At 38.7% G+C, this 25,778-nt stretch overlaps 1 protein-coding gene across 1 annotated transcript in view; it reads right to left on the reverse strand.

The window, feature by feature from the left end:
* LOC124721707 (ceramide kinase) overlaps positions 1-25,778 on the reverse strand; it is a 279,703-nt gene that overhangs the window by 55,917 nt on the left and 198,008 nt on the right. Inside the window, exons 4-5 of the mRNA XM_047246793.1 lie at positions 24,770-24,953; positions 14,195-14,347 (exon numbers count right to left, since the gene is read on the reverse strand). Of these exons, the coding sequence (XP_047102749.1) occupies positions 14,195-14,347; positions 24,770-24,953 (337 nt within the window). The remainder of the gene's footprint in view (positions 1-14,194; positions 14,348-24,769; positions 24,954-25,778) is intronic.

Here is a 25,778-nt window from a genome sequence, read left to right on the forward strand (position 1 = left end):
ATTTACACCATAGAACTGTAATTTCTGTAACATAATGTCATGGTTCACACAATCAAATGCTTTGGACAAGTCACAGAAAATTCCTATTGGTGACAATTCACTATTTAAAGACTCTATTATGTGGACAGTGAAATTGTATATTGCTGTCTCAGTGGAACAGCATTTTTGAAATCCAAACTCTGATTTACTAAGTATCCCGTTACTGTTGAGATGGCTAACCACTCTTGAGTACATTACTTTCTTGAAGATTTTTGAAAATGCTGTAAGCAAGGATACTGGCCGATAATTATGACATTTTTGGTGTCCCCCTTTTTGTAGAGCAGGCTGACAATGGAATATTTTAACCTGTCTGGGAAAATACCTTGACTTAGTGATGCATTACATATGTGACTCAAAACATCAGCTGCAATTGCTCCACATTGTTTTAATATCTTATCAGAGATGTCACATATTCCTACAAAACATTTATTTTTCAAGGATTTAATAATTTTACTTATTTCACAAGAGGTTGTTAGGTGAAATTTAATGTGACTGAAGTTTTTCAAAACAGACTCTTCCATGTACTGCCTGGTTTTTTCTTTTGAACTATTCTCACCAATTTTTTCTCCTACACTTAAGAAATGGTTGTTAAATACATTAGCTACTTGTGTACTGTTGGTTAGGATGGTCTCGTTCTGCTTAATAGTAATACTACCTACCCCAGAGGTTACTTTTCCTGTCTCCCTTCTAACAACATTCCATATTGATTTGATTTTATTGCCGGAGTTGTTAATTTCTTCTCTAACATACATATTTCTTCATTTCCTAACAACTTTTCTCGGTATGTTACAATAATTTTTATAGTGTAAAACTACTTCTGGATCTTTACTAGTTCTTGCTGTCTCATAAAGTTTTCTTTTTCTTTCTGAAGACACTTTAATAGCTGTAGTAATCCAAGGTTTCTTTGAAAAGTGTGTGGTGCTACATTCAGTAATTTTCTATGGAAAACAATGTTCAAAAAGGGATATAAATGTATCGAGGAATATGTTGCATTTATCATTAGCATTTGGCTCATTATACAGGGTGGTCCATTGGTCGTGACCAGGCCAAATATCTCACAAAATAAGCATCAAACAAAAAACCTACAAGGAACGAAACTTGTCTAGCTTGAAGGGGGAAACCAGATGGCGCTATGGTTGGCACGCTAAATGGCGCTGCCATAGGTCAAACGGATATCAACTGCATTTTTTAAAATAGGAACCCCCATTTTTTACTACATATTCATGTAGTAAGTAAAGAAATATGATTGTTTTAGTTGGACCACTTTCTTTGCTTTGTGACAGATGGTGCTGTAATAGTCACAAACATATGGTTCACGATTTTAGACGAACAGTTGGTAACAGGTAGGTTTTTTAAATTACAATACAGAACATAGGTACATTTGAACATTTTATTTAGGTAGTTCCAATGTGACACATGTACCTTTGTGAACTTATCATTTCTGAAAACGCATGCTGTTACAGCATGATTACCTGTAAATACCACATTAATGCAATAAATGCTCAAAATGATGTCCGTCACCCTCAGTGCATTTGGCAATACGTGTAACGACATTCCTCTTAACAGCGAGTAGTTTGCCTTCCGTAATGTCCGCACACGCATTGACAATGCGCTGATGCATGTTGTCAGGTGCTGTCAGTGGATCACGATAGCAAATATCCTTCCACTTTTCCCAAAGAAAGAAATCCGGGGACATCAGATCCAGTGAACATGCGGGCCATGGTATGTTGCTTCAATGACCAATCCACCTGTCATGAAATATGCTATTCAATACCGCTTTAACTGCACGCAAGCTATGTGGCGGACATCGATCATGTTGGAAGTACATCACCATTCTGTCATGCAGTGAAACATCTTGTAGTAACATCGGTAGAACATCATGTAGGAAATCAGTATATATTGCACCATTTAGATTGCCATCGATAAATTGGGGGCCAATTATCCTTCCTCCCATAATGCCGCACCATACATTAACCCGCCAGGGTCGCTGATGCTCCACTCTTCGCAGCCATCATGGATTTTCTGTTGCCCAATAGTGCATATTATGCCAGTTTACATTACCGCTGTTGGTGAATGATGCTTCGGCGCTAAATAGAACACGTGCAAAAAATCTGTCATTGTCCCGTAATTTCTCTTGTGCCCAGTGGCAGAACTGTACACGACGTTCAAAGTCATCACCATGCAATTCCAGGTGGATAGAAATATGGTATGATATCGACCTTCTCCGCAATTGGTAAATGGTCCATTTTAACACGGGTAATGTATCACGAAGCAAATACCGTCTGCACTGGCGGAATGTTATGTGATACCACATACTTATACGTTTGTGACTATTACAGCGCTATCTATCACAAAGCGAAAAAAGTGGTCCAACTAAAACATTTATATTTCTTTACGTACTACACAAATATGTAATAAAAAAATGGGGGTTCCTATTTAAAAAAAACGCTGTTGATATCTGTTTGCTATGGAAGCGCCATCTAGCGGGCCAACCATAGTGCCATCTCGTTTCCCCCTTCAAGCTAGATGAGTTTTGTTCTTTGTAGTTTTTTTGTTTGATGCTTATTTCGTGAGATATTTGGCCTGGTCACTATCAATGGACCACCCTGTATACATCTTCCCAATTAATATTTCTTAAGCTTTCTTTGAAGTGCTCTATGGATACCGGGTTGAGTGACCCACAGAAGGTAGAACACGGTGTGCCACAAGGTTCAGTCATAGCCCCACTCCTCTTCCTCATTTTTGCAAATGATCTAGGTGAAGTTGGTAAGACACTACAATTTGCAGATGACACCACTCTTATTGCCAAAGGGGAAAATTCTGCCCAAGCAGTCATGAAGTCTGACGTACGGTTCGAAAATGCTAAAAGATGGTTCATCGCCAACAAGATGAAAGTAAACAAAGAAAAAAACCAGCGTATGGTATGCAGCCTTGGAAAAACACATACTCTGACCATACAGAATCTTTGAAACTGTTAGGCTTCACCATAGACCATAAACTCTCATGGAATGGACGCACTGTGCATGTATGCAAGAGACTCTCTCGTGTAATATACCTCCTACGAAGATTAAAAAAAGTGATTACAGACCAGTTTCTGAAAACTGCCTACTATGCTATGTTCCATAGCCACATTCTGTATGTATTACAGCTATGGGGTCATTCGGCAGGCTGCAAGGATGTGCTGCTACTGCAAAAGAAGGCAATAAGAATTATTACATCGAGCAGCACCCAGGAACACTGCAGACCATTATTCAGAACATTGGGAATAATGACTGTTTATAGCCACTATGTATTATTATGCCTCATCCACATAAGGGAAAACCTAGACATCTACTGCAAGAGGCACAACATCCATAAACATAATACCCACAGCAAAGAAGACATAAATCTACCAACCTGCCGACTGTCCAAAACGAGACAGTTTTCCAGTGATCGCTGTGAGGATGATCAACAAACTACCTGTTGAAATGCAGACCCTACCACTGGACAACTTCAAGAAACAAATTGCTGTAGGCCTAACACAACTCCCACTATACTCGGTCCAAGAATTCTTTGACTGAAGAAAGCGAATGGACACAATGAACATGATATAGGTTGTATACATTACCTGTATAAAGTTTAGATGGTATTCTGTAATTCATTATATTGTAAATCACTTGATTGTAACTTTGATGCAGTCTGTCCAGCCATGACTGGTGAATGATGAAGACCTGGTAATGTAGCAATGTGTGACGTAACATGTACCAAATGAACTCTTCTGGACTCCTATTTTTCACTGCAAACTATTTAAATTTCATACAGTGTGTTACTTAGCGTCAAATTATCACAACTATGTCCACTGGCAAAAATATAAGCTGTTCACCATGACTGACAATTGAGATTACAAGATGCAAAAGAATCAAATTATTTTTCTGAATAGTATTTAAAATCGTCTTATAAATATTGCACGCAATCTGATGCCTCTTGTAAAGACTGCCTATCAGTATTATTTCGGTATAAAAGTAGGGGACCAGGATAAGTCTTGGGCTCCACATATATGTTGCAATGCATGTTCAGTTACACTGCGAGAATGGCTGAAAAAGAAAAAATAATCTATGGCTTTTGCTGTGCCTATGATTTGGTGGGAGCCTACAAACCATACAGATGACTGCTATTTCTGCCTGACTCCACCTATAAAGGCGGGATTGTCTATGAAGAAAAGAAGAACAGTTCAGTACCCGAATCTTCAATCCACTATTTCTATCTGCTGAATTCAAAAATCACCATAAAAATGACAGATTAGCTCCTGTTTTGGAGATAAAGTGACATTTAATTTTTTAGAGTTAAGATTTTAAATTTGGGTTTTTTTTTTTTTGGGGGGGGGGGGGGGAGGGGGAGTTGGCACACCTGTCAAATAACAAGACACAAATGCTCTTCAGCTGTTTGTAAGTCACAAACATAGATACTGTTGCTGCGACTGTGAATTACATGTAGTTTCTACTCAAATTAATGCAAAATTTCTGGTTGACGAGTGCTTTTTTATTGTAAAATTTGTATAAATGCCACGAAAATGTGTAAATATGGTGAATAACTTTAGTTATATTTGTGGTGAAATAACATTTTCCTCGCAGAAACGCAATCTGATGCCTCTTGTAAAGACTGCCTATCAGTATTATTTCGGTATAAAAGTAGGGGACCAGGATAAGTCTTGGGCTCCACATATATGTTGCAATGCATGTTCAGTTACACTGCGAGAATGGCTGAAAAAGAAAAAATAATCTATGGCTTTTGCTGTGCCTATGATTTGGTGGGAGCCTACAAACCATACAGATGACTGCTATTTCTGCCTGACTCCACCTATAAAGGCAGGATTGTCTATGAAGAAAAGAAGAACAGTTCAGTACCCGAATCTTCAATCCACTATTTCTATCTGCTGAATTCAAAAATCACCATAAAAATGACAGATTAGCTCCTGTTTTGGAGATAAAGTGACATTTAATTTTTTAGAGTTAAGATTTTAAATTTGGGTTGTTTTTTTTTTTGGGGGGGGGGGGGGGGGGGGGGAGGGGGAGTTGGCACACCTGTCAAATAACAAGACACAAATGCTCTTCAGCTGTTTGTAAGTCACAAACATAGATACTGTTGCTGCGACTGTGAATTACATGTAGTTTCTACTCAAATTAATGCAAAATTTCTGGTTGACGAGTGCTTTTTTATTGTAAAATTTGTATAAATGCCACGAAAATGTGTAAATATGGTGAATAACTTTAGTTATATTTGTGGTGAAATAACATTTTCCTCGCAGAAACGCAATCTGATGCCTCTTGTAAAGACTGCCTATCAGTATTATTTCGGTATAAAAGTAGGGGACCAGGATAAGTCTTGGGCTCCACATATATGTTGCAATGCATGTTCAGTTACACTGCGAGAATGGCTGAAAAAGAAAAAATAATCTATGGCTTTTGCTGTGCCTATGATTTGGTGGGAGCCTACAAACCATACAGATGACTGCTATTTCTGCCTGACTCCACCTATAAAGGCAGGATTGTCTATGAAGAAAAGAAGAACAGTTCAGTACCCGAATCTTCCATCCGCTATTTGACCCATTCACACATTCGGATAGTTTACCAGTTCCTATTCCACCCGAAAATTGTGTGTTTGAAGTAGAAAATGAAGACAGCATGGAACAAGAAAAACCAAACAAACCTTCCACATCCCATGACCCTAATTTTGAGGGAAAAGATGATAAACCACACAGACTGAGTCAAGCGGAATTGAGTGATCTCATTAGAGACCTTGGCCTGTCAAAGATGACGGCAGAAATTCTTGGGTCTCGACTACAGCAATGGAATCTTCTCCAAAGTGATGTGAGAATCTCACAGTACAGAAAATGTCACATGGAACTGCTTCTCTTTTTTGAGAAGAAAAATAATCTTGTTGTTTGCTGTGACATTAATGGCTTGATGAAATCTTTGAATTGGAACTATGATCCAACTGAATGGAGGCTATTCATAGACTTCTCCAAGCTGTTGGTCATGCTGTTCACACGAAGAAGACATATGCAAATATGACAGCTCTCTTGGACTCAATTAAATATCATGAACACAAATGGAAAATCTGTGGTGATCTAAAAGTCATTGCCATACTTTTAGGAATGCAACTGGGTTACACAAAGCATTGCTGCTTCTTATGTATGTGGGACAGTAGAGATAGGAAATTGCATTATATTACAGAAGGCTGGCCTGCAGGGAATCTTCACCCTAGAGAGAAAAATGTCATTGCCAAGCCCCCAGCTAGACTTTTTCCCTCCTAGTTGTGGAGCTGTTAGTGATGAACATGGTGAGAGATTCCATCAGGACATTTCTGTTACGGAACAAAGATATCAGAGCCGTTGGAATGAAGTAATGCTTGCAGATTACTGTTGGTCTTTGTGTAGGGATTCTGCAGAACTCCATTACAAGAGGCAAGCTAAAAGATGATGAAGTCAATAGGCCACCACACGATTCTCTTCAGACACGACCATCTGCGAAGTACTTTTCCAGCAATTTAGAACTCTTAGCATGTAATTACCAGTAAAAAAAATCAAATGCACTTTCATTGTTGTTAGCATGTATGTAATTAAAATGTATCCCTTTCTCTCAATTCGTTAACGTGTAATACTTCCACCTTGTGTATATCATAGAAACTAGAGCTAATAAAAAATTTTCATTGTCATATTTGTGTTCCTCCACCCAAAACTAGTAGGAATTGCCTCATGAAGTGCTCGAAACATTAAAAAATTATTTTTTTGTTGCCCAGTGTAATCAGTCAACAGGACTGCCCAAGGAAGCAACAAATCATCATGCTGCAATACTGCACCATATGAATGAATACCTGAGAAGTGTTTAAAATTATCAGATGCCAGTAAAGTCTAAAATCACACAAGTGTTTCATGTAGCTCATCAAACATGTTTGGAATTGGTTGGTCAGTAGCTTGTTTGTCACACTTCATCAACCACGCAGCCAACGTTTTATGGGAGCAGATAGAAACTGTGTGGAGGGGAATTCCCAAACAACATATCTGTGCCCTTTTCGATTCTATGCTACAACATTTATAAGCTCTAACTGTACCATGTGGGAGCTTCACACCATGCTGATTTCTCAGAGTTTAAAAAAACTAAACTCTGCCTGAAGAGGCCATGAAGGCCTAAAGGTACCCACCAGCTGCCGTGCATCCTCAGCCCATAGGCCTCACTGGATGTGGATAAGGAGGGGGCATGTGGTCAGCACACCACTTTTCCAGCCGTATGTCAAGACCAGAGCCATACTTCTCAAACAAGTAGCTCCACAGTTTGCCTCACAAGGGCTGAGTGCACCCACTCAAGTGTTAGCCCAGCCCGACTGCGCGTAACTTTGGTGATCTGACAGGAACTGGTGTTACCCTTGCGGCAAGGCTGTAGTTGTGAAAGTCACAGACCAAAATTAGTTAAGTAATAATAATAAGTATCTGTCTACTGTCATGTACGTTAATTGCAGTGTGAAGTTGATTTTGACCACATGAATCCTTCTTGGTACACCGATTCTCAAAGTTATTAGTACGTACCAGGTTAAAAATCTCTAATTTACCTGAAGCCTCAAATGGAAAAACCATTTTGTAACCTAGGTTCAGTCCTCTAACAACAGAGCAAGCCTTAAAAAATTCTGACACACAGCCATTCTCTGGCAAAATCACACTGCAAAAGGATTATAGGAATTCCTTACATCCACTATCGTTCCCAGTTTTTCCTGAAAAATTTTTCTGACACTTTGAACATTGCTCCAACTGAGTCCTTCCTGAGTCGTCCTTCAGTTACAAGTGGACCACTATCTTCCATCATCTTCCTAACAGATGAAGGTATTGCCACTACATTAATAGAATGGGATAGACTGTGTCAATTCTTGTATGCCTCACATTATAAAACTGCTGTACACGACCCCAACTGATCCATGAAACTGTGCCATTGAAAATTTTAAAAATTCTATATCCTTTACTAGATCTTACACTGCTTCCTACAGCTCCCAAACACACTTGACCTATGCACCCTACCCAAAATACCCAAAGACAACCTTCTTTGCTGTGCCATTGTAACATACAGGGTGTTTCAAAAATGACCGGTATATTTGAAACGGCAATAAAAACTAAACAAGCAGCGATAGAAATACACCGTTTGTTGCAATATGCTTGGGACAACAGTACATTTTCAGGCGGACAAACTTTCGAAATTACAGTAGTTACAATTTTCAACAACAGATGGCGCTGCAAGTGATGTGAAAGATATAGAAGACAACGCAGTCTGTGGGTGCGCCATTCTGTACGTCGTCTTTCTGCTGTAAGCGTGTGCTGTTCACAACGCGCAAGTGTGCTGTAGACAACATGGTTTATTCCTTAGAACAGAGGATTTTTTTGGTGTTGGATTTCCACCGCCTAGAACACAGTGTTGTTGCAACAAGACGAAGTTTTCAACGGAGGTTTAATGTAACCAAAGGACCGAAAAGCGATACAATAAAGGATCTGTTTGAACAATTTCAACGGACTGGGAACGTGACGGATGAACGTACTGGAAAGGTAGGGCGACCGCGTACGGCAACCACAGAGGGCAACGCGCAGCTAGTGCAGCAGGTGATCCAACAGCGGCCTCGGGTTTCCGTTCGCCGTGTTGCAGCTGCGGTCCAAATGACGCCAACGTCCACGTATCGTCTCATGCGCCAGAGTTTACACCTCTATCCATATAAAATTCAAACGCGGCAACCCCTCAGCGCCGCTACCATTGCTGCACGAGAGACATTCGCTAACGATATAGTGCACAGGATTGATGACGGCGATATGCATGTGGGCAGCATTTGGTTTACTGACGAAGCTTATTTTTACCTGGACGGCTTCGTCAATAAACAGAACTGGCAGATATGGGGAACCGAAAAGCCCCATGTTGCAGTCCCATCGTCCCTGCATCCTCAAAAAGTACTGGTCTGGGCCGTCATTTCTTCCAAAGGAATCATTGGCACATTTTTCACATCCGAAATGATTACTGCATCACGCTATCTGGACATTCTTCATGAATTTGTGGCGGTACAAACTGCCTTAGACGACACTGCGAACACCTCGTGGTTTATGCAAGATGGTGCCCGGCCACATCGCACGGCCGACGTCTTTAATTTCCTGAATGAATATTTCGATGATCGTGTGATTGCTTTGGGCTATCCGAAACATACAGGAGGTGGCGTGGATTGGCCTCCCTATTCGCCAGACATGAACCCCTGTGACTTCTTTCTGTGGGGACACTTGAAAGACCAGGTGTACCGCCAGAATCCAGAAACAATTGAACAGCTGAAGCAGTACATCTCATCTGCATGTGAAGCCATGCCGCCAGACACGTTGTCAAAGGTTTCGGGTAATTTCATTCAGAGACTACGCCATATTATTGCTACGCATGTTGGATATGTGGAAAATATCGTACTATAGAGTTTCCCAGACCGCAGCGCCATCTGTTGTTGAAAATTGTAACTACTGTAATTTCGAAAGTTTCTCTGCCTGAAAATGTACTGTTGTCCCAAGCATATTGCAACAAACGGTGTATTTCTATCGCTGCTCGTTTCGTTTTTATTGCCGTTTCAAATATACTGGTCATTTTTGAAACACCCTGTACTTCAAAAGGCTTCACTGGTCACATATCAGCTTAAACGGACTAGTAGCCTCAACGTATTATCCAAGCTCTAAGGTCTTAAACCAAGGACCCCAAATGTTAGTATGTTAAGCAATACTATTCCCATAGGCCAAATACCTTCCTTGATATGACATGTATGTACTCTAACATTCAACATACACACTGCCTCTCTGTACTTCAGCGTTTCCTGTTTCATTCAGACTCAACAGTTCTTTAAAAGCTTCTATACCTTTTCAAACTATCAAATTTAAGTTTTGCTCACAATAACATTGAGATACAGCCTATCCAAAAAAAATTTGGTGCACAGCAATGAGAAGAAAACACGTCATTTCTTGTGCCAAACTTTCTAAGGGCCATATGAAAGATGCTCTCCTTAGCTCCCACATGGTACAATCATGAATTGGTACAGACTTATTTATGTTACTGTTTTGGTCTGACTGATGGCAAAGCACACTTATCAAAACATCTTGATTGCTATTCTCAACTGATATCAATTTAGACCTTTTAATCCTAAATCATTTTCCTGGACATTAAGCTCCACATCACCAAGACCTACATTTCAGTCCACGTAAAACTCATCAATAAGCAACAATATCTATACATTGATAGCTATAACTCCTTTTGTATCAAATGCTTGCAGCTCTATAGCCTTGACATCCATGGTAAACAATTCATCAGTACACTAAATTTCTCATGGGTAACAAGCTCACATTGCTTCTTATATGACATATGGATCCATTCACCTTGTATCAGTTAGTATGCACTCCAGAGATGGTAATCTGCCTTCCACAGATAATTTCATTGCCCCGCTCTCCCAGACACAACCCAAATTAACTTTGTATTTATTGTTGCTCCTACCCTTCCTTCCACTTTTTATTAAAGCCAACCTGTCTTTTCTGATTCTTTCTCTTGCTTAGTACCCCCAACCCCATTCTTAAATCTGTTTTTCCAACATTCTACCTATTTCCTCTCTTTCTGTCATTGCCCCAGTTGCAGCAACATTTCCTTCCAATGCTGTGTTACACACCAAGCCCTCTATTCAATTAATAAAATCGTCTGCAGTATCGTCGACAGGACTGACTGCGGACCTTTGGTACAGAGCCGAGTGGAGGGTCTGAATCAGAGGCTGAGACGGTTCTGCAACCGTGTGGGCTGCAGATTCCTCGACCTGCGCCATAGGGTGGTGGGGTTTCGGGTTCTGCTGGATAGGTCAGGAGTCAACTACACACAGCAGGTGGCTACACGGATAGCAGGGGTTGTGTGGCATGGGCTTGGCAGTTTTTTTAGGTTAGATGGCCTCAGGCAAGTACAGAAAGGGAACAGCCTCAAAGGGTGCAGGGCAAAGTCAGGACATGCGGAGACCAAGCAGCAATCGGTATTGTAATTGTAAATTGTTGAAGCTGCATTGGTAAAGTACTGGAACTTCAAGCGCTGATAGAAAGCACCGAAGCTGAAATCCTTATAGGTACGGAAAGCTGGCTGAAGCCAGAGATAAATTCTGCTGAAATTTTTACGAAGGCACAGACGGTGTTTAGAAAGGATAGATTGCTTGCAACCGGTGGTGGCGTGTTTGTCGCCGTTAGTAGTAGTTTATCCTGTAGTGAAATAGAAGTGGATAGTTCCTGTGAATTATTATGGGTGGAGTTTATACTCAACAACAAAGCTAGGTTAATAATTGGCCCCTTTTACCGACCTCCCGACTCAGCAGCATTAGTGGCAGAACAACTGAGAGAAAATCTGGAATACATTTCACATATTTTCCTCAGCATGTTATAATCTTAGGTGGAGATTTCAATTTAGCAGATATAGACTGGGACATTCAGATGTTTAGGACGGGTGGTAGGGACAGAGCATCAAGTGACATTATACTGAGTGCACTATCCGAAAATTACCTCGAGCTATTAAACAGAGAACCGACTCGTGGAGATAACATCTTGGACCTACTGATAACAAACAGACCCGAACTTTTCAACTCTGTAAGCGCAGAACAGAGAATGAGTGATCATAAGGCCATTGCAGCATCCCTGAATATGGAAGTATATAGGAATATAAAAAAGGGAGGAAGGTTTATCTGTTTAGCAAGAGTAATAGGAGGCAGATTTCTGACTACCTAACAGATCAAAATGAAAATTTCTGTTCCGACACTGACAATGCTGACTGTTTATGAAAAAAGTTCAAGGCAATCATAAAATGCATTTTAGATGGGTACATGCAGAGTAATACTGTGAGGGATGGGGAAAACCCACCGTGGTTCAACAACAAAGTTAGGAAACTATTGTGAAAGCAAAGAGAGCTTCACTGCAAGTTTAAACACAGCCAAAACCTCTCAGACAAACAGAAGCCAAACAATCTCAAAGTTAGCGTAAGGAGGGCTATGTGTGAAGCGTTCAATAAATTCGAAAGTAAAATTCTATGTACCGACTTGACAGAAAATCCTACGAAGTTTTGGTCTTACGTTAAATCAGTAAGTGGATCGAAACAGCATATCCAGACACTCTGGGATGATGAGGGCACTGAAACAGAAGATGACACGCATAAAGCTGAAATACTAAACACATTTTTCCAAAGCTGTTTCACAGAGGAAGACCGCACTGCAGTTCCTTCTCTAAATCCTCACACAAACGAAAAAATGGCTGACATCGAAATAAGTGTCCAAGGAATAGAAAAGCAACTGAAATCACCCAACACAGGAAGGTCCACTGGACCTGATGGGAAACCAATTCGATTCTACACAGAGTACGCGAAAGAACTTGCCCCTCTTCTAACAGCCGTGTACCGCAAGTCTCTAGAGGAACGGAAGGTTCCAAATGATTGGAAAAGAGCACAGGTAGTCCCAGTTTTCAAGAAGGGCCGTCAAGCAGATGTGCAAAACTATACACCTATATCTCTGACATCGATCTGTTGTAGAATTTTAGAACATGTTTTTTGCTCGCGTATCATGTCATTTCTGGAAACCCAGAGTCTGCTCTGTAGGAATCAACATGGATTCCGGAAACAACAATCGTGTGAGACCCAATTCACTTTATTTGCTCATGACACCCAGAAAATATTAGATACAGGCTCCCAGGTAGATGCCATTTTCCTTGACTTCCGGAAGGCATTCGATACAGTTCGACACTGTCACCTGATAAACAAAGTAAGAGCCTACGGAATATCAGACCAGCTGTGTGGCTGGATTGAAGAGTTTTTAGCAAACAGAACACAGCATGTTGTTCTCAATGAAGAGACATCTACAGACGTTAAAGTAACCTCTGGCGTGCCACAGGGGAGTGTTATGGGACCATTGCTTTTCACAGTATATATAAATGACCTAGTAGATAGTGTCAGAAGTTCCATGTGGCTTTTCGCGGATGATGCTGTAGTATACAGAGAAGTTGCAGCATTAGAAAATTGCAGTGAAATGCAGGAAGATCTGCAGCGGATAGACACTTGGTGCAGGGTGTGGCAACTGGCCCTTAACATAGATACATGTAATGTATTGCAAATACATAGAAAGAAGGATCCTTTATTGTATGATTATATGATAGTGGAACAAACACTGGTAGCAGTTACTTTTGTAAAATATCTGGGAGTATGCGTATGGAACAATTTGAAGTGGAATGATCACATAAAATTAATTGTTGGTGAGGCAGGTGCCAGGTTGAGATTAATTGGGAGAGTCCTTAGAAAATGTAGTCCATCAACAAAGCAGGTGGCTTACAAAACACTCGTTCGACCTATACTTGAGTATTGCTCATCAGTGTGGGATCCATACCAGGTCGGGTTGACAGAGGAGATAGAGAAGAGCCAAAGAAGAGTGGCGCATTTTGTCACGGGGTTATTTGGTAAGCGTGATAGTGTTAAGGAGATGTTTAGCAAACTCAAGTGGCAGACTCTGCAAGAGAGGCGCTCTGCATCACGGTGTAGCTTGCTGTCCAGGTTTTGAGAGTGTGCATTTCTGGATGAGGTATCGAATATATTGCTTCCCCTACTTATACCTCCCGAGGAGATCACGAATGTAAAATTAGAGAGATTCGAGCGCGCACGGAGGCTTTCTGGCAGTCGTTCTTCCCACGAACAATACGCGACTGTAACAGGAAAGGGAGGTAATGACAGTGGCACATAAAGTGCCCTCCGCCACACGCTGTTGGGTGGCTTGTGGAGTATAAACGTAGATGTAGATAAAAATGAGTAAAGTCAACCAATAATCTGCTGAATAGTGATAGGTGGCACATATATCATATAATCGCGTTAAGTTTTTCACTTTCACTCAATTTTTAGAAATAGTGTAGGTGTGAATACACATGCACACACACACGTGCGTGCATACACACACACACACATCTATGAACCACATAGGCACAGTGTTTTTAAATATGTTACAAATGTATGTACATGTCTTGGAATATGCAATTTTCTTCTTACTGAAATGGATCATGCAGTGCATGCTATAACGTCTGTCCAATTACAGTTAACTAAATATTCTAAATGTACAATATTATATTGCTATGACCTACCTGAATAGTCATACCGCTTGGGCCCCATCCAACGAAATTTTTCACTATCCCTTAGGACATCTCCCAAATAACCATATGAAATAACACTTGAATAGTACTTTAGGAGGCTTCCATTGCTATGAACACTGCATAGATCCAGCCCACGAGTGTCTCCTGTATTTAAAGTAACACTGTGTCATTAAAATGGAAACACTATTTCTGTTTTCACTTTACTTATTACCTCATTTTTATTTTGACACTGAATACAAAATAAAAGAACATATGACCCTTAACTTCTCTTCACATAATGATTCTGTGTCTCAAAAGTATAAATGTATATTGACATTGCTAGACATGTGATGCTTTCACACAAATAGTATTTTATTACAACTAGTCACTAACAACTTTTAGGTTTTACACTGACAAGCAAAAATAATCATAAGAAATTAAACATGCTTGTAAAAAACTTGTGAAATGAAATGTGTGTTTGGCATAATTGGCTTGGAGTCCCATCTGGGATGTTTGGCTGCCTGGTGCAAGTCACCTTATTTGACACCATTTCAGCTACTTACACATCAATCAGGGTGAAATGATGGTGAGGACAACACACACACCTCGTCCGAAGCTATGAAAATCCCTGACCTAGCTGAGCATTAAACCCAGAACCACATGATCTAGAGTCAGCAATGCTAACCACAGGACCATGAACTGCTGATGGAAAAAGTAGATGAAAACATATTTCATAAACCACTCCTCATTCTCAGTTTCAAGAACTGTTAGAATGTGTCTGGAATGTATGACTTTATCAGAATAGTGATTTTCTACCCTGAAATGAGATCATTCCTCCCCAGAACCCTTCCCACACCACCTCCTAAATCAAAAAGATATAACATGTAAGATCTTCATGCTACATCAATAAACACTGCTCTAAGTACAACACTGTTATAACATAGCAAATGGCAGAATCACAGACATCAGGAAAAGCAACTTTGCAAGATTGCCACAATTTTTTTCGTTTACACTGAAGGGATAAAAATTGCTAACTGGCTACGGCAACATAAACAACTTTTTATTCAAGTAAAATAGAGAATATTGTTGCAACTGGGTGTATATAGACAAAAGTTGAGAGAAAAATTAAATTTTCTGACCAAGGTTTCCTTCACATTTTATAAGAGAAGGGGAAAGTGGAAAAAATTATTCTGTGAGAAAGTCGCCAAAGACTGTATGTGAAAGTAGACACAGCAGGGCAACATTAGAATGAATTTAATGATAACAGAATCATGTATCATCTGAAGAGCTGGGAAGTTAAAAATAATAGAGAGGGTAGTTACCATGTCAGATATACGGGAATCAGAAATTCGGGATGGAAGGGCTTACTATAAAGTTACTTGGGGACAAAATGGATAGTTAGTACTCACATTCAGAAGGCAAAATTCTATGTATTGCCAAGAAGATCCATATAATTACAAAAACTATACTACCTTTCGTACTTATTACTACCTACCTCAAAGAGGAAAAAAGGGAAGATGAGGACATTTATAAAGTTAGGTTATGTTACCCAGACACAGCCTCCTTTCAGTTTTTTCCTGCAAGTGAATTTTTCTTCATATTCAACTGAAAGTGAGAGTGACTATGGGTGACATTACAGAAAGATGAAAAGAAGGTATGAAAAACAGATAAAGAGGAAATCAAAAATAGACAAGAACCATTTATAGTATATTTGTGTCACATGCTACACAAACAAAGAGAATATAAAGCAAATTAAATTTAGAGGAGGTAGATAAATATAAAACTTCCACGGATTCTATAAAACACTGATCAGCCATAACATTATAACCAGATTGTTAACAGCTGGTATGTCCACCTTTGGCACAGATAACAGTGGCGATGGATTGTGGCACGGAAGCAATGAGATCTCGGTAGGCCCTTGGAGGGAGATGGCACCACATGTGCACACACAAGTCACCTAATTCCTGTAAATTCTGGGGAGGGGGGGTAATGAGCTCTGACACCACAGTTAACCGCATCCCAGATATGTTCACTTGGGTTCACATCTGGTGAGTTGGGAGGCCAGCATACTAATTAGAACTCATCACTGTGTTCCTCGAACCACTCCATCACACTCCTGTCCTTGTTTTACACGGCAGTGCAACATAGGCACATGCGTGGGAAGTTGGCTGCGGAGACCATTGTTATGAGTGTTGTCAGTGCACTGTGTGTTCAGACACACTTGTACTCTGCCTACCATTAAAATCTGATGTAAGTTCTGCCACAGTTTGCTGCTTGTCTCGTTTTACCAGTCTGCCCAACCTATGACATCTGAAATCTCTAATGAGGGGTGGGTGCCCAAGCCATGTGGTTTCACCATGTGTATAAGACACTCACCACAGCACTCCTCAATACCCAAAAAGTTGTGCAGTTTCCAAAATGGTTGTGCTGAGCCTCTGAACCATTACAATCTGCTCTCAGTCAAGCTCAGATAGATCACAAGCCTTCCCCATTCTGCACACGAACAGCATGCTCACTAATTCTACATGTACCATGTGTGTGTCTGACTAGCAGTCATGCCTTACCAAGTGATGCTGCTATCACTTGGATGGGTTTATATTGATAGTAGGTCAGTTGTCATAATATTCTGGTTGATCAGTGTAGTCATATGTAATGCACATTAAGATCACTCTTGAACTTCTAGTGGATCTAAGATAACGATTCATTTCTGTGGGAGATGAGCACTGCAGTTGATGAATACTGGCCAAAAACATGAGCAAAAACTTATTTCTCAGTAGTATTTAGACTATTTTAAAGAGAATCAAACTTGATTTGCGAAGCAACTTGTTACTGTGGTTGAGACAAGGGGCCTCCACTTCACATCAGACACAAACAATAATCCATCTAGTTGATGGGAACCGATGTACCTGCACAAAAAGGTGAAGTTGATTTCATTTTCTGGGAAAGCTTTGGCCAGTGTTTCCTGGGATATAAAAGGAATTCCTAGTGTTGATCACTCTGAAAAGGATATAAGAAAAACTGGTGAAAAATAGACAAATATTTTGGACTTATTGCAGTGGAAAAAATATGTAAGAAGAGCCCTGGACTGCAAAAGGCAGATATTACCTTTCATCACAACAATGAAAATGCTTTTTCAATGGGGAAAATAAATAGCTTTCTTCATGCTTGGCTCATAGCCATTGAACACTGATAAAAAAAAGTCATGGTTTTGCCAGACTTAACATTATTTGAATAAGACCATTTATTTGCCACTATAGGCAAGTTTGGAACAGTGGATATATATGAGGGCACAAATGAGGAGAAGTATCTAGATCCAAAGTAAAAACCAAGATGGTTATACAGTCAGGAGTTTACTAAAAGAGAAATAAAAAATCAATGTAGTAAAAACCTGGTACGTTTGATCATACATATGTTATCAACAAATCATATATGAATCCAAAAATAAACATACAATGATGACACATGTTCCAAATACATTGTGGATACTGTATATAAGACAATACTAACCAGTGTGAAGATAACTTTTGTTCTTTGGGGCCCATAGTGCAAAATATGTCTTTCAGTGACATGATTATTATGAATAAATCCAGCTACACTGCTATGCAAATTTTTTATATTTTATATAATTCACGATGAGCCCATTTTGGCAAATTGCCACCATCAGGTGCTCTGCAAATACATAAATAAGATGGTCTCAATATAATGGTCTTCTGTTATGGAATACCTCAGACCAGAAATTTCAAGCAACTTCCATAATATGAATTTGACCCTCACTACCCCAACAGAAATAATGTCCATCATAAAATCTTTAAAATCAAAAACATCTAGTGGGTATGATGAAATATCAACAAAGTTAATTAAAGAATGTGATTCTGAGCTAAGTAACATATTAAGCTATCTGTGTAACCAGTCATTTATCAGTGGAATATTTCCTGAATGGCTGAAATATGCTGAAGTTAAGCCACTGTTTAAGAAGGGAGATAAAGAAATAGCATCAAATTTCCGTCCAATTTCACTGTTGCCAGCATTCTCAAAAATTTTCGAAAAAGTAATGTACAGTCGGCTTTATAACCATCTTATCTCAAATAACATACTGTCAAAGTCACAGTTTGGATTTCTAAAAGGTTCTGATATTGAGAAGGCTATCTACACTTACAGTGAAAATGTGCTTAATTCATCAGACAAAAAATTGCAGGCAACTGGTATATTTTGTGATCTGTCAAAGGCATTTGACTGTGTAAATCACAATATCCTTTTAAGTAAATTAGAGTATTATAGTGTAACGGGAAATGCTGCAAAATGGTTCAAATTTTATATCTCTGGCAGGAAACAAAGGGTGTTATTAGTTAAGAGACATGTATCAAGCTATCAGGCATCATCCAACTGGGAACTAATTACATGTGGGGTCCCACAAGGTTCCATTTTAGGGCCCTTACTTTTTCTTGTGTATATCAATGACCTTTCATCAGTAACATTACCAGATGCCAAGTTCGTTTTGTTTGCCGATGATACAAACATTGCAATAAATAGCAAATCAAGCGTAGTCTTAGAAAGATCAGCTAATAAAATATTTGTGGACATTAATCACTGGCTCCTAGCCAATTCTTTGTCACTAAACTTTGAAAAAACACACTACATGCAGTTCATAACTTGTAAGGGGTGTCCCACAAGTATATGTCTAACATACAATGACAAGAAGATAGAACAAGTCGACAGTGTTAAATTGTTGGGATTACAGCTTGATAATAAATTCAACTGGGAGGAGCACACCACAGAACTGCTGAAGCGTCTTAACAAATCTCTGTTTGCAATGCGAATTTTGTCAGACACAGGGGATATAAAAATGAAAAAGCTGGCATACTATGCTTACTTTCATTCCATAATGTCATATGGGATTATTTTTTGGGGTAATTCATCAAGCCAAGCTAAAGTTTTCCGGGCACAAAAACGTGCATGTAAGAGTTATATGTGGTGTGAACTCAAGAACATCCTGCAGAAGCCTGTTTAGGGAACTAGGGATACTAACTACTGCTTCTCAATATATTTATTCCTTAATGAAATTTGTCATTAAAAATATATCACTTTTTCAAACCAACAGCTCAATTCATGGAATCAATACTAGAAATAAGAATAATCTTCACAAGGATTTAAAGTTACTTAGTCTTGTACAAAAAGGTGTGCACTATTCAGGAACACACATTTTCAATAACTTGCCAGCAGCCAAAAAAAGCTTAACAACCAATGAAATTCAGTTTAAGAGAAGCCTAAATGATTTATTGGTGGCCAACTCCTTCTACTCCATTGATGAATTTCTCAGTAAAACCAACTGATTTGTGTGTGTGTGTGTGTGTGTGTGTATATATATATATATATATATATATATAAAAAACAAAGATGATGTGACTTACCAAACGAAAGCGCTGGCAGGTCGAAAGACACACAAACAAACACAAACATACACACAAAATTCAAGCTTTCGCAACAAACTGTTGCCTCATCAGGAAAGAGGGAAGGAGAGGGAAAGACGAAAGGATGTGGGTTTTTCCAATCCCGGGAGCGGAAAGACTTACCTTAGGGGGAAAAAAGGACGGGTATACACTCGCACACACACACATATCCATCCACACATATACAGACCCCACATCCTTTCGTCTTTCCCTCTCCTTCCCTCTTTCCTGATGAGGCAACAGTTTGTTGCGAAAGCTTGAATTTTGTGTGTCTATCGACGTGCCAGCGCTTTCGTTTGGTAAGTCACATCATCTTTGTTTTTAGATATATTTTTCCCATGTGGAATGTTTCCCTCTATTAATTCATATATAAAAGTACAATATAACTTCTGCACAATTTCAGTGCAGTAATGTGTTCATTGTAAATGTGTGTGTGTGTGTGTGTGTGTGTGTGTGTGTGTGTGTGTGTGTGTAAGTACAATCTAACTTCTGCACTATTTCAGTACAGTAATGCGTTCATTGTAAATAAGTATTATAGTAGCTGTATTACATGTTTATTACCTTATAAATAAATAAAAAACTTTTTGATTTTAAATTCAGTGCATTAGTATTTGTAAAATGACTTTCATATAGTGTTCATTAAAAAATGACGATCATTCCACTTGGGACCTGTGAATGGTACATTACCTTATTTGTTTTAGTTGTAAATATTTGTCGCGTATTGTTGTTTTTCTGACATGTTCCACATCCTGGAGGACCTCCTCACTACAGATCAATTGGAATGAAAGTAAATCTAATCTAAAATCTAATCTAACTATGATTTGAAATGCTATAATATATCATTAGTTGTTTTAGCTTACATGTAACATCATTGCTGTCATGTCCTATCTGTTTTAGAATTATTACTTTCTCCCAGGTGTACACTGGAGTTGTATGTTGGATATTACTTGTTTTCCATATATGCTATTTTTCTGACAGGTTGGATGACAGTGGGTCAGCAATATTACATGTTTACATAGTTACCATTATAAATAAGTGATGTGTGAATTTTTGTTGTTTATTATTGTTTATTGTTGTTTATTATTATTTTTATATAGGTTTGTTTCTAATTATGTTATTGCCTAAAGTTTAATAATAATAATGAACAACCGAATTTCACACATCACTTATTTATAATAGTAACTATGTAAACATGTAATATCGCTGACCCACTGTCATCCAACCTGTCAGAAAAATAGCATATATGGAAAACAAGTAATATCCAACATACAACTCCAGTGTATACATGGGAGAAAGTAATAATACTAAAACAGACAGGACATGACAACAACGATGTTACAAGTAAGATAAAACAACTAATGATATATTATAGCTTTCCAAATCATAGTTAGAAGACCATTATACTAAGACCATCTTATTTATGTATTTACAGAGCACCTGACGATGGCAATTTGCCAAAATGGGCTCATCACAAATTAAATAAAATATAAACAATTTACATAGCAGTGTAGCTGGATTTATTCATAACAATCAGTGTGAAGATGATCTGTGGTAATGTCTTTGGTGTACATCTTGCACACACACAATGTTTTGGTTTATTATTACGCACAGGACAAATGTAATGACTTTTCATTGTTAATTGGGACTCACACATATACAGGATAAAGTATTTGTGCTGTATGGTTTGTTTGGCAACAGCTGTATGAACAGTTATGTCCTATAATGTGATTTACACACGACTGGTGGGTTTGGCATAATGGATTAGCTTGTGCAGATTCTGTACTCATCTTCATACTTATCTATGCTGCATTTTAGGCAAATCATCAACGTATTTGCAAAAAGCCTCAGCTTTTTCTCTCTCTTTGCTTAACATTTGCGACTTCATATATAATCTGTTGATAACATATGAATAAACAAATATACATGTAAGAACTAGGTTTTTGGTATTTCGAGTTTTTATTTCTCTTTTAGTATATTCATTGCTCTCTAAGCACGATGGTTGCTAGTTTGGGTGTAGGTATTTCTCCTTGTTCACATCCTCATATTTGTCCACCGTAATGTTAGTAGGCACACTTGAAAATTGTCGTTAGATTGAAATTGAGTAATAATGATGAACAAAGCATCTTATTCACATAATATACTGCCTCAGAAGAACTACAATTTCTTTTAATCAGAACATAAACTTGAGAATAATTTTGCAACTGGAAAATATTTTGAGTCCAGTGAACAGATTATGGCATGTTAGCTGTTGATAGATATTTTACAGAGCTTCCAGAATTACATTTCAGAGAGTCAATCTACTTACTAAAAAATTGATGGACAAAATGTACTGATCTAAAAATAGGATTTTGCTGAAAAATAAGTATATTTCAACCTAAAGTCAAAGTTACTGACTGTCAGAGACAAGTTTTCACCTTGTCCTTGTATTAACTATTTTGAGCGACACATCACAAACATTACACAGGATGATACATACATGGAGCTATTAATCCTATATACATGGTGGTCCATTAATAGTGACCAAGCCAAATATCTCACAAAATTAGCATCAAACAAAAAAATAAGAACAAATATTTTCCATCGTGACAGGGGAAAACATATGGTGTTATGCATGGCCTACTAGATGGCACTGCCATAGGCCAAATTGACAGAAACTGCATTTTTTTAAATAGCTGCCCCCATTTTTTATTACACATTCGTATAGTACATAAATAAATAGGAATGTTTGATTTGGAACATTTGTTTCGCTTTGTGATGGATGGCGCTGTAATATTCTCACAAATGTAGCAACGCACCCAATAGCATTGTGTGCAATTCATTACTTAAATTAGGCACCATAATACATTTTTCCAGTCATAATAATTACGTAGAAGACATAATCTTGTTAAAATAGAACGTTTAACAGTTGCAGAAAAGGTAGATTTGCTGTTTATTTATGGCTATTGTGATCAAAATGCCCAATAAGCTTGTGCTATGTATGTTGATCATTATCCTGACAGGCAGCAACCAAGTGTCCGGACCTTTCATTGGATAGTTAATGTATTTAAAGAAACCGGAACTGTTCAGCCAAAGAAGAAGATGCAACCAAGAACTGCAACAAATGAAGATGTCCAAATAAATAGTTTAGCTGCAGTTGAGACTAATATGCACATCATCAGCAGACAAACTGAGCAGGAATCGGGAATTTCAAAAACGTCAGTTTTGAGAATTCTACAGCATTATTTCTATGCACCAGGAATTGCATGGCGATAATTCTGAACATTGTGTAAATTCTTACCACTGGGCACAAAATAAATTACGAAATGATAACAGGTATATTTCAAGAGTTATATTTAGTGACGAAGCATCATTCGCAAACAGAGGTAATGTAAACTGGCATAATATGCACTATTCGGCAACGGAAAATCCACGATGGCTGCGACAAGTGGAACTTCAGCAACCCTGGCAGGTTAATGTATGGTGTGGAATTATGGGAGGACATCTAACTGGCCCTTATTTTATCGATGGCAATTTAAATGGTGCAATGTATGCCGATTTCTTACATAATGTTTTACCGATGCTACTACAAGATGTTTCACTTCATCAGAGAATAGTGATGTACCTTCAACATAAAGGATGTCTGGCACATAGCACATGTGCAGTTGAAGCAGTATTAAATAGAATATTTAATGACAGGTGGATTGGTCACAGAAGCACCATACTGTGGCCTGCATGTTCACCGGACCTTACATCTCCAGACTTTTTTCTGTGGGGAAAATTGAAAGATATTTGTTATTGTGATCCACCAACAGCACCTGAAAACTTGCGTCACCACATTGTCAATGTATGTGCAACAATTACAGGAGGTGATCTACTCGCTGTCGAGAGGAATTTTGTTATGTGTATTGCCAAATGCATTGAAGTTGAAGGGCATCATTTTGAGCATTTATTACATTAATGAGGTTATTATGGTTGCTCACGCAGTAACAGCACGCATTCCCACAATTTACGATAAGTAAATGTATCATACTGGAACAACAGAAATAAAGTCCAAACATAACCACTTTTTGTGTTTTAATTTAAAAAAAACACAGTTACCTAAATGGGTGGGGCATATTATAAGTGTTGGAATATTATGGTGCCATCCATCACAAAGTGAAACAAATGTTTCAAATCACACATTCATATTTCTTTATGTACTATACAAATATGTAATAAAAATGGGGTATCTATTTTTTAAAAAATGCAGTTTCTATCAATTTGTCCTATGGCAGTGCCATCTAGTGGACCATCCATAGTGCCAGCTGTTCCCCCCCCCCCCCCCCCCCCAATCATGCCGTCTGCTTCCCCCCAATACGCTCAAACAGGTCTGTTCTTTTTATTTTTTCTTTTGATGCTAATTCCGTGAGACATTTGGCCCGGTCACTTTCAATGGACTGAACTGTATACAGGATGTCCCAATTAAGTCTGGATTCTGCAATAACCACATAAATTTTGATGCAAATAAGAAAATAGTCACCCAGAGGTTGCTTGGTTCCAGAAGCCCTCCCTCCCCCTACACCCCCCTGTAAAGTTCTGGGTAGGACACCATTCAAGCAACCACAACAGCAGCACAAAAATTCCCATATTCAACTTATTTTTAGTCTGTAAAACACAGAATTTGACTTATACAGCACTCCTATTTTGGGGAAAAAAACATAACATAGTTCACTTCAAAAACAATACTATTGACCATTTTAGTTTCCTGAATACCTCCTTCAAGTTCCTTTTTGGTACCATAAGCAGACAGGGCTTTTGGAACCAAACAATCATTATCTGCACTGTTTTTAAAATTGACATAGTATTATCAGACGTCAAAATTAGGTGGGACGATACGTAGATACATCCAGCCAGCTCTTTCCTGGTGTAAGTCTGCTTCTTCAACACCACAGGTTTTATTGAACATCAACTATGTGATGTGATGCCAGCAGGTGTACTAGTCTGCATCACACTTAACGACCTCACCAGTCATATGCATAATCATATTGATTGATACATCAATACATCCAGCAGGATTACAAGACTCCCGCCACTCTATGTCAAAATGATCAGTTCTTATATAATCAATGGAAATATCTAAGATGGAAACACAAAAGAACATTTTTATATACAGGTTACCCACCAAGCAGAATGTGTATTACAGCAGTCTGCACATCAGTAGTTCCATGGAGGCAATAAGCCATTGTATTAGTAGATCCACCAGGCACAACACCCACTCTAAGAGGTGGAGGTGGTAGCCGAGCTTCAGGGTCATTGTGATCGATACCGGCATCCCTCGCTGCCCGTAATACCAAGCCATTGAATACCTGTAATCAACAAATATTCATGTAAATGGCAGCATAATTTCAAAGTTCTCAGTTTGGTTATCTTTATTTCACAGAGAAGAATGTAGCTGGGAGATGAAAGAGAAGTTTAGTGAGAAGCTGAAACTGTCAGCTCATAAAAAATGGATGTGTTAATATATTTTAATATGCCACACAAGCAATACATTTCAGAGTGAGGAAGATAGGATTATCACATAGATGGAGGTATAGAGAAATTGCAGCAGACTTAAAAGTGAGGAAAGCTAACAGACAGAAGTGTTCGTATAAATGTAATTCAACCATTAGATAATATACTTATGGGCTTGGTATAGATGCTTGATTGAAGGAGTATAGGTGCAGATTACTGGTCGCAAGCACACTCAAACCCAGACCTAGGTGTAGGCAGGTGACAAAAGATGTAGAGGTGTTGTGCAAGAATTTTTGATAAGAGGACCATAGTGAGCATACCTGGAGACTGTTTCATAGGAATGGATGATATGGTATCACTGGTGACCCAGTACAGATTCTCAGGCTTGTAACACCAACATGCACTCTTGTGTTTTAGCAGCATAACTATCTGTGTTTCAGCAGTGCTGTGGAATGGGTTAGTAATCAGCTGGAAATAGCTGTGATCATGCTGGACACTGCACACATTGAGTGTCTACCCTTTCCAAATATGAGCAGGTTTGGATTTTCCTAAGTATAACCTTCATATAAATAGAACTGGAAAGGGGAGGATGGATAACTGTAATGAGTAGAGCTCCTGGTTTACACAATATGATTCCAAAAGTGATGCTTGTGGCAAATTTAGCTAATAGGTATCCCAGA

The sequence above is a fragment of the Schistocerca piceifrons genome, chromosome X (assembly GCF_021461385.2).
Source record: "Schistocerca piceifrons isolate TAMUIC-IGC-003096 chromosome X, iqSchPice1.1, whole genome shotgun sequence".
In the NCBI taxonomy this organism is placed as follows: domain Eukaryota; kingdom Metazoa; phylum Arthropoda; class Insecta; order Orthoptera; family Acrididae; genus Schistocerca; species Schistocerca piceifrons.